Source organism: Suillus bovinus (assembly GCF_016758785.1).
Source record: "Suillus bovinus strain UH-Sbo-P2 chromosome Unknown EDB93scaffold_1, whole genome shotgun sequence".
Taxonomy (NCBI): domain Eukaryota; kingdom Fungi; phylum Basidiomycota; class Agaricomycetes; order Boletales; family Suillaceae; genus Suillus; species Suillus bovinus.
In genome coordinates, this window is record NW_024542057.1 from 1507069 (window position 1) to 1519548 (window position 12480).

Below are 12480 nucleotides of genomic sequence, written 5' to 3' on the forward strand. Positions count from 1 at the left end.
CCTAACCATATCCTCCATTAGTATTAGGCTCATAGTAAGGATCGTTGGCGTTGCGACTGATGGTACAGTGCTTGACAATGTGGGTTGCGGCTCTTTGCAAGGTGCTGACTGAGACCCGTAACCGTAAGATTATCACGGTAACAAGCAGGGCATTGTGTGGACATGACTTCCTCCTGAATTCTGGTAGGAGTGAACTGAGAGGACGAAAGGCGAAAACTTCCTCCCGAATTGGTTCCTAACACTGGAAACTTCCTCCCAAATTCTTGTGGAGGGAATGGCAGGTGGCTCCTAGTGCTGGGAAGCGAAAACTTCCTCCCAAATTTTGTTTCTCTATTACGTAGCGAGGTACAAGCGGAGGAAATAGAGCTAAGTCTATGAGCGAATGGTAAACGTGACGTTCACACCTCTTCCTTCTCTGCTGCGACGACATCCAATGCCCTTGGCAATTCGTCGATACAGCATTTTCTTTTCTTCTCTTTCTTTAAAGAGTCAATATCTACACAAAGTCATACCCTACGAAATACACTCAGTTCCTTTCAACTTACTCACTCCATGGCCGACCCATCATTGGAAGTATGCCCTGATTTTGCCGGTGAATTCTACGATGCAATCTGCGCAGATCTCGCTGCAGGCAACCAACGCTGAACCCCAACAAATCATCGACAGACTGGTTGAGACCTGGATGGCAGGCCACGACACGAGAGTCGCAGAATGGAATAGATGCCAGGATGAAGAAGCACAAGAAGAAGAAGAGATGCGATTAGTGCATGCAGCTAGAGAAGAGGAAGAACACCTAGCAAGGCAAGTCGAGGAAGAGAACGAGCACCTCGAATCAGAGAAGAAGAAGCCCAAGATGAATGGTTTCAATGTAGCATCCACTATCGGCAATGCCATAGCGCCGTGTCCCTCCCAATACGCCATCCAAAAACTAAACAATTTTGAATATATAGAACTATGGTACTTCTCCCCCAATGGCTGCAAAGAAGCCATGAAGATGTCGTGTTCCATCGCAGACAATACCTTCAGCCTAACCAAACTCGACTGATCATCTAACCATCCACCCGACCTCTGCCTCCAAGGCCTCCAAAGCAGCGCTCCCAGACCATGAGCTATCCTTCTCCACTTTCCTTCGAGCGAAGAACTTGTTTCTTATGCAAGCAAGCACTGCTAAATGGCCTCAAGCAAACCTTGACGCCCTTGCCATATTTTTCTGGCACCTTGAGAACCATGCCATCCGAAACAACAGCGAAATAGGCGACATAGTAATCCTGCACTATGCATCACGCGTTCGCCAGGAGTGGCATGACCAACTCAAATGCGATGAAGCTTTCAACATCGGAATCATCAATGAAACCCTCCTCCGCACCATTAATGAAGAGATTTGGGACCGAGTTCGCTCCAGATCCTTGAATACTGTGCAGTAATTTTTCCCTTGCTACTACACTGCAACAATAACTAACCAGCCTTGCATATATATTCCCCTCTCTCTCCCTCTCGCCACCACCACCAAAATCCGAATCTTTCTATCCCCGCACCTTGACGTGCAGATGCCCACTTATATTTCTTGTGGATGCCTGCATCCCGTCTCACGCAGATGCCTGCACCTCTCACACGGATGCCTGCATGTACTCTCATGTGGATGCCCGCCTTCATTCTCACGTGGATGTTTTCACCTACTCTGGCATCACGCCCACCAGTTACCCAGCTCTGAACCTCCGTCATCCCAACGCCTCGGTCATCACCGAAGGGCCAGTTATAGAGATTCATTTGAACCTCATCGCCGTCAATCTCGTTCCCACTCCCCAATGTGTGGAAGCAACCCAAAGAGAGCCGACAGATCCCCATTGCCTGACAAAGGCAAACAATGCAACAAGGGTTTTTCCTGTGGCACAGGTTCCCGCAGCCATTCCACCTGCGCCATTTGCCTTGGCCATTTCTCGCATGACATCCAATGCTGCGACTCACACAACTTGTGGGACAAAACCACCCCTGCCCATTCACGCCGAGCCCAAGACGGACAGGATCATCAGTGCAAATGGTCTCCCACTCTGTTACAGATGGCAGAGACCCGGAAGTTGCCTTGCAGACAACCACAACTCCGCACACATTTGCTCCGGATGTGGCGACAAAGACCATGGAGCCCAGTCTTGCCCTCAAGGCAAGAAAACTTAGAGCCCTTACCCCATACCACCCTAAAGCCTGGCGCCTGGCGCTGGAAGAATTCAACCTCACATGTAAATACCCGCATATCCCACTGTGCCTCGAAACTGGTTTTTCTGGGGGCATCCCCACTATCACACGTACATACACACCCGCCAATAATCAATCTGTCATTGTACATGCCGAAGCTTTTAAAAGCATCATTAATAACGAATTCTCCAAGGGCCGCTTCATTGGACCATTCTCAGCAGAAACTCTTGAAGGGATCATTGGGCCGTTCCAAACTGCTCCCTTATCCATCATCCCCAAGCCAGGTAAGCCGGGAAAGTTCTGGATCATTCAGAATCTATCACACCCAGCATCCCCCACCCCCACAGTCGGATCAATCAACTCAAGAGTCGACTCTGATTTATTCCCCTGCACGTATGGCACCTTTGCAACCATTTGCTGTTACATCCGAGCTCTACCTCCAGGCTCCCAGGCAGCCATTCGTGATGTCGCTGAAGCTTATAGGACTGTCCCCACACACCACTCGCAGTGGCCAGGCCTCACGATCCGCCTTCCAGGCAAAGACTCCTTTGCAGTGGACACTGCCTTTTGCTTTGGATTCGGACCATCAGCTGGCACTTATGGAAATGTCGCTGACGCAGGTGCCAACATCCTGCGAGCTACAGGCCTTGGTCCTCTGTCCAAATGGGTGGACGACCACATCTTTTTCCGAATCAGACGAGAATCCCTGGAAGAATACAACCAGAAATGAGCCCTCTGGGCCAGCCAAATTGCGTCCAATGGCAGAGCTATCATCAAAGGCAGACGAAAATGGTACAAGGGCCAATCGCTACCCGATGACTCAACAGAAGAATTCGACGAAGATTGCGCCTTCCTGATCAGAGATTTCTCGGCCTCCTCACCTTGCTCAGCTGAAGACATGCAATTCACATGCTGCATGGCAGACATTGACTGCAAGTCCACTCCTCTGGGCATCATATGGGAGACCTTGAAGGACAAACCATTTAGTCCAACACCCACCTTCACGGGTCTCTTATGGGACATCCCAGAGCTGCGCATCACCCTTTCCCCAGAAAAGATTGCAAAGTACCTGGCAACTATCGAAACGTGGCAAACATGATGTACACACACGCTTCCCGAAGTTCAGAAATTGTACGGCAAACTTTTGCATGCAGCCCTTATCATTCCGTCAGGCCGGGCCTACCTCACCAACCTCGAGTGCATGCTGGGAATATTTAAAGACCTGCCCTTTTCTTCCTCGCACCCCTCCCCTGTGACACCCAAGCAGACCTCAGCTGGTGGAAGAAGACCCTCAATTCTCCACAGCTGTCTCGTCCCGTACCCGGCTTCTGCCTTGTCCATGAATTTCACGCCTACTTGGATGCTAGCTCTGGCTATGGGATCAGCATTCTCATCAACAGGAGATGGCGCACTTGGGAGCTCATCCCAGGTTGGAAAAAGGATGGACAAGACATTGGCTGGGCAGAGAGTGTCGGTTTCGAACTCCTCATCCTCACAATCATCCAGTTCTGTAACCCCTGGCATTTATTTCAAGGTTTACGGAGACAATCGGGGAGTCGTGGAAGGTTGGTGGACAGGCCACAGTAGGAACAAGGCATGCAATGAAGTCTTCAAACGTGTGCATCGTGCCACCAGTGACGCTGGCTGCACGGTACTCACGAGATATGTCCCAAGCAAAGACAATCCCGCAGACAACCCCTCACACGGTGTATATCCCCCCGCAGATTAAATGCTCCCTCCAATCGCTATCCCCCATGAGCTCCACCCCTTCATCGCAAATGTCTCCGAAAACCTCGTTCACTCAAAAACGCGCCATCCAAGGGCATCACACAAACAGGTTCTCCCAATGGGCAAAGAACGACTCCCAGCAGAAACCCAGTGTCGCGCCCACCTCAATCGAGAGCTCGAAAGGCGCGGAGAAGAATGTTTCAAAGCGGCGAAAGACTAGTATGTACATGAATCCTCCTCACCAGAGTTCAACATTCAATCCAATACAGCCTATAATCCTGACCTTGCACCTCTACCTTCGGCACTCAGACCCCAGTGCTCAGCTAAAGACAGACTCTACTTGTGGATTCCCACATCCCCACACACACCAAAAGACTCGCATGGAAGGCATCTCCCAGTAACTCAAGTCGAAATCGAACGGATTCAGCGAAGTCATATTGCATGCCTTTGCTGAAAGCACTCGCGAATCCTATGGTTCAGGACTCCTCGTCTTCCACGTCTTCTGCGACAGCAAGTCAATCCCCAAGAATCAGTGCGCTCCCTGCAAGTCAGTGTCCTCATTTCATTGTTCATCACCAAGATGGCAGGCCATTATTCTGGGAAAACAGTGTCAAACTATGTTCAGGGTGTACGTGCATGGCATATTGTACACGGCATCCCATGAACACTTGGTGGTGATGTAGAGATTGATTCCTTATTCAAAGCTGCCATCTCCCTCACTCCACCCACCTCGAAGAAGGCCAAACACGACCCATACACCATCACCCTAATAACCGCCATCAAAGAATAACTCAGCCTCAACTGATCCCCTCGACGCTGCTGTTTTTGCCTGTCTAACCACCATTTTCTTCACTTGTGCCCGCGTCAGAGAATTCACCATCTGTCGTCTCGACGCTTTTGATCCCGCAATCCATGTCAAACCTTCTGACATCCAAGAGGCCCAAGATCGCCAGGGTCTGAAAATGACTAATTTCCACCTTCCCTGCACCAAGACATCAATCAACGGCAAAGACGTCTCATGGGCCAGACAAGACAGCCCTTCAGATCCAGAAGAAGCACTGCAGAACCACTTGCGCATCAACGATCCCCCACCTGACAGCGCGCTATTTGCGTACCGTCACAAGAACTTGCACCGGCCTTTGACAAAATCAAACTTCCTCAAAAGACTCGCTACTGCAACCAGAGCAGCAGGTCACAAGCCATTGCAAGGCCACGGGATCCGCGTTGGTGGAACACTCGAGTATCTACTCCATAATGTCCCTTTTGACATCATCAAGGTCAAAGGAAGGTGGGCAAGCGACGCCTTCCTCGCTTACCTCCGTCGACACGCACAGATCCTAGCGCCATACATGCAAGCCACTCCTGCACTGCACGAGGAATTCCTACGATATACCCTGCCTCCTGTCCATTGAATCATCCTTTCACCCATCATCAGTGAGTATCACTCTCTCCTCCTAAAAAATGGGATCTTCACGATGTTCGCTGCATGTGTCGTCGAACTCCTAGAATTTGGGATAGCAGCTCACTTTCTTTCCTTAGGCAGAGTCTCTTCGTGGCTGGGAGGCGCTACGCGCCTTCACCCGAAACCTTCCCTACATCCTACCATAATCTCACCCTTGTACAAACTTAACATAGCGATTGCAATTCCACTCAAGTTTGTCTTGTACTCCCTCCCGCTCAAACAACACGAAACATGAACCTCAAAGACTGGTGGCAGGTGGTTCCGTAATGACAGATGAAAAATTCCTCCCGAATACTTGTGGCAGGTGGTTCCTAGGCGCCAAAAAGCGCAAACTTCCTCCCGAATTCTCGTGGAGGGAATGGGAGTGACAAACTTGAAGCGCGAACTGCCTGGTCTGAGGTAAATGTTAAATTGAACCCACAGCTTCACTCGACGAAATACTCACCAAAGTTAAGGGCCCCATGTGGGCCCGTTACTAAGTTGGACTGCCTCTGATGCCCCCTGAAATGCAATAAAAATTCAGCAGCACCCAGCGCCCTCAAACTTTTCATTTCCCTCCCCACTCTTTCGTGTCACCATTCCCTCTAACATTATTTGTTAGCTTCCTGTCCTTTCAATCAAGTATACCATGTCTGCACCTGTTAATTCCCGCGAGCCGCGAAATGCGAAGAAAAAAGCTATAGAAAATGCTGGTAAGCAAGTGTCTTCAATTTGAATGAGAAAAATTTCACCTACGAGCAAGTTCAGTTTGGTTGCCTAAGCCAACAAAGAAAGCTCATCAAGCACCTCAAGTGCCCCCTGGTCTGGAATGCCAAGCAAAGAAGATGAGCAGCCTGAGTACCAACAGTGAATTTTTCAATGCCTACATGAACCAAATAGTACTCACCTTTGATCAGAGGATGTGCTGCGCACAAAAGCAAATGCACTGTGACCTGCAAAACTGAGTACATCAATGAATCTATAGTACGAAATTAGTACTGACTTGAATCACAGAACATCAACACTCATTGGAGACCAACTTGGAGGAAGAGGAGGAGGATGGGGGTCACCTCGAGTCTAGTGGCAGTGAGGCGGACTTGGAACCTGTAAAACCAAAGCCTCAAGGTTAGTTATAAGCTAAGTATTGCAAAAGGAAGTCTTACTCATGGCATAGGTGCACAGGCTTGTATTGACCTAACAAACTCCGTTGCACATATGCCATGCAAGATGTCTCCGTATTAGTTGATACTGACGAGCTCGACTCCGACAGTGATCAGGTGGACTGCCCTGTCATGGCGAATGGTGGTGATATGGATGAGGAGAGTGAGCACGACGAACCAGAGACTACCGCCATGATGCTTGCTGATGAGGTAAGTGATAATAGTTTACTTAAGCAGTGACTCACGCTGTCACAATGACACAAGATCCCTTCGCTAGTCACTGACAACATGAAGCCCAAGCAGGTTGTTCAAATGCACAGGAAATCACAGTCTGCCCGGGATCAAAAACACGCTGCGGAGGTGAGTCTGTTCTTATTCAAAAATGCACTGTCTAGTCTAGACTTGACACAATCTACTAGATTCCTACCTGGCGCGATGTCGACAATGCTGTCTCAGAGTCCGAGGAAACTACTACTGCGGGCAGCGAACCCTCGGAACCTTACTCCAGTGAATTCAATGGTCCCAAAAAACTGACCTCTGCAACTCATTCAGCTCAGACAATCGCTGCTCTTCAAATTACTTGATGTTACAAGAACATCTAGATGCTTGGGCCCCTACCATTTTTCTCCTAATCCTCCTCGTATCAGCCCTTGCATCATACCCTTACCCCGACCTCACCCTGGTCATCCTTGTCATCCTCACATTCCCTTTCGCTCTCTATCTGTCGCTTCAGCAGAGCCAGTACATCTGGCCGGATCCTTCCGCTGACGAATCATACCCATGCTCCGGACGGTAACCTATGATATGATGCACGACGCATCCCCTTTGCCCTTTTCCCTTTCTTGATCTCTGACTCGGTGCACAGCCGCACATGCGACTTATACTTAGCTCCGCAGATGCACGATCGTGCCCCTGTGCATTTCACTTCTTATTCTGACTTTTGACTTACCTTCTTATCTGCATGTTCAGGATTCACTCGTGTCTCACCTCGAATGTGCCTTCCTTTTATGGTTATCTCCTTTACCAGTTACCTCTCTTGGTAGTACGAGTTATCACCCACTAATACGCTTCCTGTCCTCTATATAAACTCGCTACCATGTACTATATTCCCTAACTTGAATCTACTTGGTTCTTGACCTCCTACTCTCACCAGAGTGATCCTTTCTGCCTAGCCAGCAGTCTATATTCTATCTTCTTATCTGCTCTTCGCGGATAAGCCTATAGTCTCGATCTTTACTCATCGACTTCATCGACGAGCAAAGCCCCTGTTAACTAGTCGGACTTCTGTCCTTCTAATTAACAACAATCTTATGATTAACCTTCAGGTGTCGTAAGCCTTGGCAGATACAGCTCATCATCTAGCACCCACTTGACGTAAGCTACCCGATTTGGACATAGGCGTCAAATCTTACTTGCCAAAGCCTCGCCAAGTAAGACCCCTAACCTTGGGCTAGCCCAAGGACGTCCTCGACCATTGACGACACACGCTCTGTTTGAGCGTCACCAACAGATACCATCCAAGTCGTAACACTTGACCAGAACTACCAGACTCAGCGAGTAGTCCGGAATGCAATTCTTGACGCCAAGTGTCACATTATCTTTATCAATGCTTACCCAGAACTTGTTGACAAAAACCAGATCTCACTACAATCTTTACTAACTGTGGCCCAGAATCTTGATGTACCCGCCATCAAACAACGTCTTTGGACAGATGTGCAGTATGCCGCTCACCTCAGTAGCTTAGTAAGTTCTTTGCATGTCTCAAATATTCTGTTTTTTTTTCAACTATTTTTCATTACTTGAGGTTGAGCCATGCATTCCATTATTGCGCCGTGACTTGAAAATGACTGCATGTGCCAATATTGATGGCTACTTCCGTCTCGGCCAGAACATAGTCAAGGCCAGAAAGCTTATGAAGCAGCATGCATATGTGTATGCCTTGAAGTTCGATGTGAGTCCCATCCTTGTTCATTCCACTGCTGCTCCTTTGCTTCACACTCAGGAGCAGGTTTCTTTATCATATTCCCTTCTACATATCACCACCACTCCTTCGCTTCGGTCTAACCAACATCCCTCTTCCATAGACCAATGATGATGCTTCGCCCATCAGAAAAAAACCCTACCAGGGCCAGGGTGACCTACTCATTTTTCTACTATATGACAGAGTCTTCAATGGTGTGAAGTCCATCGGCATCAAGTATGCGGGGCGCTTTGGTGAAATAGCGAGTAACAAGGGTAATCGCCCCAAAATACCAATTCCTTTGTTGGCACTCGTGGCAATGGCAGTAATGTTCTTCTTGCTAGGTCTTCATGCTGCTCTAACTCATTTTCAATGTCTATGCAGCCCTTTTCTGGAAGACGCTTGGTTCCCCAGGCAAATTCAACTTTACAGGTAATCAATTCAGTGAAACTTATGTTTTTCACGTCAAGTTCCTCGAGAAGTTGAAGAAGGACGCTCCTACGAAATTTCACTGCATGATGGCTGATATTTACGAAGCCGTACAGTACGTTTCGCTAGTGTACATGGTGTTGTTTCAACTCAGATACTGACACTACTGGAAGGGCCTTGAAACGCAAGGGCAATGATCATCTGGCCAGTGAACATCAAGATGCACTCGCGCTACTCGACCTTGATGGGATGGCTGAAGATTAGTGGGTCGTATGGTGCTGATACATATCGCAGATTCGTTGTTCCTTGGTTCACTCTCCATACCCATAGATATCGCAGATTCGTTGTTTGCTCGTCCTCTCCATACCCATGAATATTGCAGATTCATTGTCCAGCTCCTTTTTGCATACCGCGGTTGTGGTGATTTTCATACACATCATTTAATCAAATATTAGTCTTTTTTCTGGTAACATTGTCCAATGTGCGTGATTTGCGAACCAGAATTCAACAAATACTTGCTGCAATTCATAACATTTTCGCGTGAAATATCATCAAATTTTTGATAATTATAATTGATGGAGAAGGAGGTAAAAAAGTCTGTCTAGCCTGCATAATTCTTCTAATTTTCCTAAAGCCCCTAATTTGAGGTAATAATCGAAAATTATCACAATTTAGTTAAATTTCCCTGGGGAGGTTTTTCCTGATGTATATGAAGGCCTCGTAAAGCATCTCTTAGGATGGTTGTCCGCTGCTTGTGGACCAGCCGAGATAGATGCTCATTGTCGGCGTCTTCCCCCCAACCACCATATCTGTCTGTTTAGGAAGGGCATCACTGGCTTGTCGCGTATAAGTGGGACCAAACATGCACAAATATGCTGCTTTCTCCTTGGTGTTGTCATTGGTATCCGTTTGCCCAATAATCTGAATGGAAGCCGACTTCTACGAGCAGTGCGGGGTCTACTTGATTTTCTCTATTTCGCACAATATCCATGTCATAGCTCAGAGACCTTGCAGCTGCTGGACGACGCACTCAATCTTTTTCACAACAATAAGGACATATTTATTGATCTTGGTATACGAAACAATTTCAATCTACCAAAACTGCATGCAACTCGCCACTACTCTCTCATGATTATGATGTTCGGTACAACCGATAATTATAATACGGAGTACACCGAACAACTTCACATTGACTATGCAAAGGACGCTTACCGGTGCAACTAATCACAAAGATGAATTTGTCCAGATGACACACTGGCTCGAACGAAAGGAGAAGATTCTCCGCTATGAGAAGTACATTAACTGGCGACTTGCTGGTGATGTCGAGTCCGAGCCTTACCATTCACATCCTCCTGACATGACTTTCCATCGGCTTCAAAAAATGACGAAGGACCCTAGTGCAAAGGCTGTCAATATTGACAAGCTTGTCGAAGACTATGGCGCTACTTATTTCCGCGAAGCGCTCGCACGCTATATCACACAACTCAACCACGCCAATGCCCATACTCAAATACTGGATGTGCTGGCACGCGATGTCCATCTCCCGTTCCGAACTCTCCCTGTTTTTCACAAAATCAAGTGGCTCTCAGTAGATAGTCGTGGTCTTGGTGATGCAGCAGTCACGTTGGACTCTGTGCATGCCAGACCACAACGGACCTCCGGTTCTTGTCTGTCTGCTCGTCGTTCGGATACAGCTCTTGTGCGCCTTGGTCCCAATACAGATGTTAGTATGGGTATGGAAGGTGTGTTTAGCCTTCACTATTTACGAGGATTCATGTCACTCACGGTTTGACTGAGTCTAGGATTGCGTGTTGGCCAAGTATGAGTCATTTTTTCATTACCATCAAAATCACTATCACTCCTCGTTGCGCCAACGGTCCAGGTTCCCAGCCACCTAGCTTATATTGAATGGTTCACGCCATTCCGTTCGACTCCTGATCAATGCCACGGACTTTACAAGCTCTCGCGATCCTTTCGTGGTGGTGAAAAGTTGACGAGTATTGTACCATTGGCAAACATAGTGCGTAGTGTCCATCTGATACCAAATTTTGGTGCCGTCGTCCCACGGGAATGGACGAGTGACACAGTTCTAGATGATTGTAATACTTTTTGGTTGAACTCATATTTAGATAGATACACTTTTTGTATCTTTAAATAATTCTCGATAATCGCACTGTATTTTATCGTGTCTTAGTAGGTTTACCTCTAATACTTGTAATTAGATAGAATTATCTGAATACCAACTTTTGTGAAAATTATAAGATTTTTACCTCGGGAAGGTTTTCCTGATGACATGGCTACTATGATACTAGCGATATCGGTGTGATCGCAATGACGCATACCTGTCGTGTTATGCGCCGAATTGGTCAAGGCGTGATGCACAGACGTTTCAGATACATAGTAGCGCCATTCGCTAACTCGAATGTATTCATAAGCAACAGTCATCTTTGTGGTTACACTGCGCCTCTCCCTTCCAAAGAATTTTGATATCGGGCCATATAAACGGTGAAGTAAATGTGAGGTTTAGCAGTGGCAGCTTTGTTGCCAAGGGTTCGTGCTGCGGCTGGGAAGAACTTTCTACCCTTGCAGAACTGGCAGAACCTGACATGCGCGGAAGTTCTGCCACATTCTGCCACTGGTTCTGCCCACAATACTAGCAATATGGCAATGTGCTGGCATTAATCGTAAATATGTATCCATTTGAAGGCACATCGACGCAACAGTAATTCCGGAGAACAACATAAAAGCCAGCCGTCTTCCTACTATCGCCTTCAGAATTACCTGATCCCGCACACACTATTCGCAAACAATGCATTTCTCCTCCGCAATTGTGCTCGCTGTCATTGCTGCTTTAGTATCATCAAGCTCTGCCATGCCCACTACTAGCGATGCAACTAGGCTCCCCGCTCACAATCCGAAATGTCCCTCAGGCTCAAAATGCGACACGAACCCAGACTGCCAAGTTGAAGGATGCACTGAATTTTGCGTGAGTATCAGCATTTTCCTGGACCTGATAACATAACTCACCTGCATGACAGTACCGCATGAGGGATGGGTGAGTCACATTCTTGATTTTACATCGGTGGAGTATGGCCGTTGACACTGACACGCGAGTTAAGGAAGAATATGTGTCAACCTAAGTGACACACTGTGCATGTAGCAGCGTATCACCGCACTTTGGGGCAAAGTTTTGGTCAGGAGATGTGGGGGAAACGTCAAAGAATTCACATCATAACCTTGATATAAACGAGCAACAATGATCTTACTTTTTGTCCAAGCCGTGCGATTGAGAGATTTCCGACATACACCTGCCAAATTCGAAGACGCTCGAGGTTCGGTTCATTTCGACCGAGGTTCAAAGCCGGACTGCGGCAGCTAGACGAAGCCAACAACGTGCTATTGGCAGATGTGGAGATAATCATGTTTCATTGTGAAATGAGTGAGGACGACTTCGAGATTATGAACTTGCTGATAAAAGATGCGACAAGAAAGAACAACCTCTTCCTGACTCCTGAGATTTACCAATTGCCGCAAGTGAAATCACTGTTCTGGAGTCACCTCTGGTCTTTGAT

The 12480-nt window shown here is 47.5% G+C and overlaps 5 protein-coding genes across 5 annotated transcripts; all 5 read left to right on the forward strand.

The window, feature by feature from the left end:
- Positions 1 to 552: 552 nt before the first annotated feature.
- Positions 553 to 1045, forward strand: EDB93DRAFT_1099534 (uncharacterized protein; the record flags this gene model as incomplete). Its single annotated transcript, XM_041446929.1, has 2 exons — positions 553 to 573; positions 620 to 1045. The coding sequence occupies 2 exons, from the start codon at positions 553 to 555 to the stop codon at positions 1043 to 1045; spliced, it is 447 nt and encodes a 148-aa protein (XP_041313908.1).
- Positions 1046 to 6008: 4963 nt separating this feature from the next.
- EDB93DRAFT_1244917 (uncharacterized protein) lies at positions 6009 to 7315 on the forward strand (the record flags this gene model as incomplete). The annotated part of the gene is made up of 7 exons (XM_041452257.1): positions 6009 to 6072; positions 6374 to 6484; positions 6534 to 6545; positions 6602 to 6729; positions 6784 to 6879; positions 6939 to 7026; positions 7077 to 7315. 7 exons carry the CDS (start codon positions 6009 to 6011, stop codon positions 7313 to 7315), a joined length of 738 nt encoding a protein of 245 aa, XP_041313909.1.
- A 1047-nt stretch (positions 7316 to 8362) lies between these two features.
- On the forward strand, positions 8363 to 9172 carry EDB93DRAFT_1244918 (uncharacterized protein; the record flags this gene model as incomplete). The annotated part of the gene is made up of 4 exons (XM_041452258.1): positions 8363 to 8527; positions 8604 to 8823; positions 8864 to 9023; positions 9082 to 9172. 4 exons carry the CDS (start codon positions 8363 to 8365, stop codon positions 9170 to 9172), a joined length of 636 nt encoding a protein of 211 aa, XP_041313910.1.
- A 628-nt stretch (positions 9173 to 9800) lies between these two features.
- On the forward strand, positions 9801 to 11143 carry EDB93DRAFT_1113727 (uncharacterized protein). Its single transcript, XM_041448211.1, has 3 exons — positions 9801 to 10650; positions 10735 to 10905; positions 10930 to 11143. The coding sequence occupies exons 1-3, from the start codon at positions 10104 to 10106 to the stop codon at positions 11064 to 11066; spliced, it is 855 nt and encodes a 284-aa protein (XP_041313911.1). The 5' UTR covers positions 9801 to 10103; the 3' UTR covers positions 11067 to 11143.
- A 427-nt stretch (positions 11144 to 11570) lies between these two features.
- On the forward strand, positions 11571 to 12044 carry EDB93DRAFT_1113733 (uncharacterized protein). Its single transcript, XM_041448212.1, has 2 exons — positions 11571 to 11894; positions 11958 to 12044. The coding sequence occupies exons 1-2, from the start codon at positions 11718 to 11720 to the stop codon at positions 12006 to 12008; spliced, it is 228 nt and encodes a 75-aa protein (XP_041313912.1). The 5' UTR covers positions 11571 to 11717; the 3' UTR covers positions 12009 to 12044.
- The last annotated feature ends 436 nt before the right edge of the window (positions 12045 to 12480 follow it).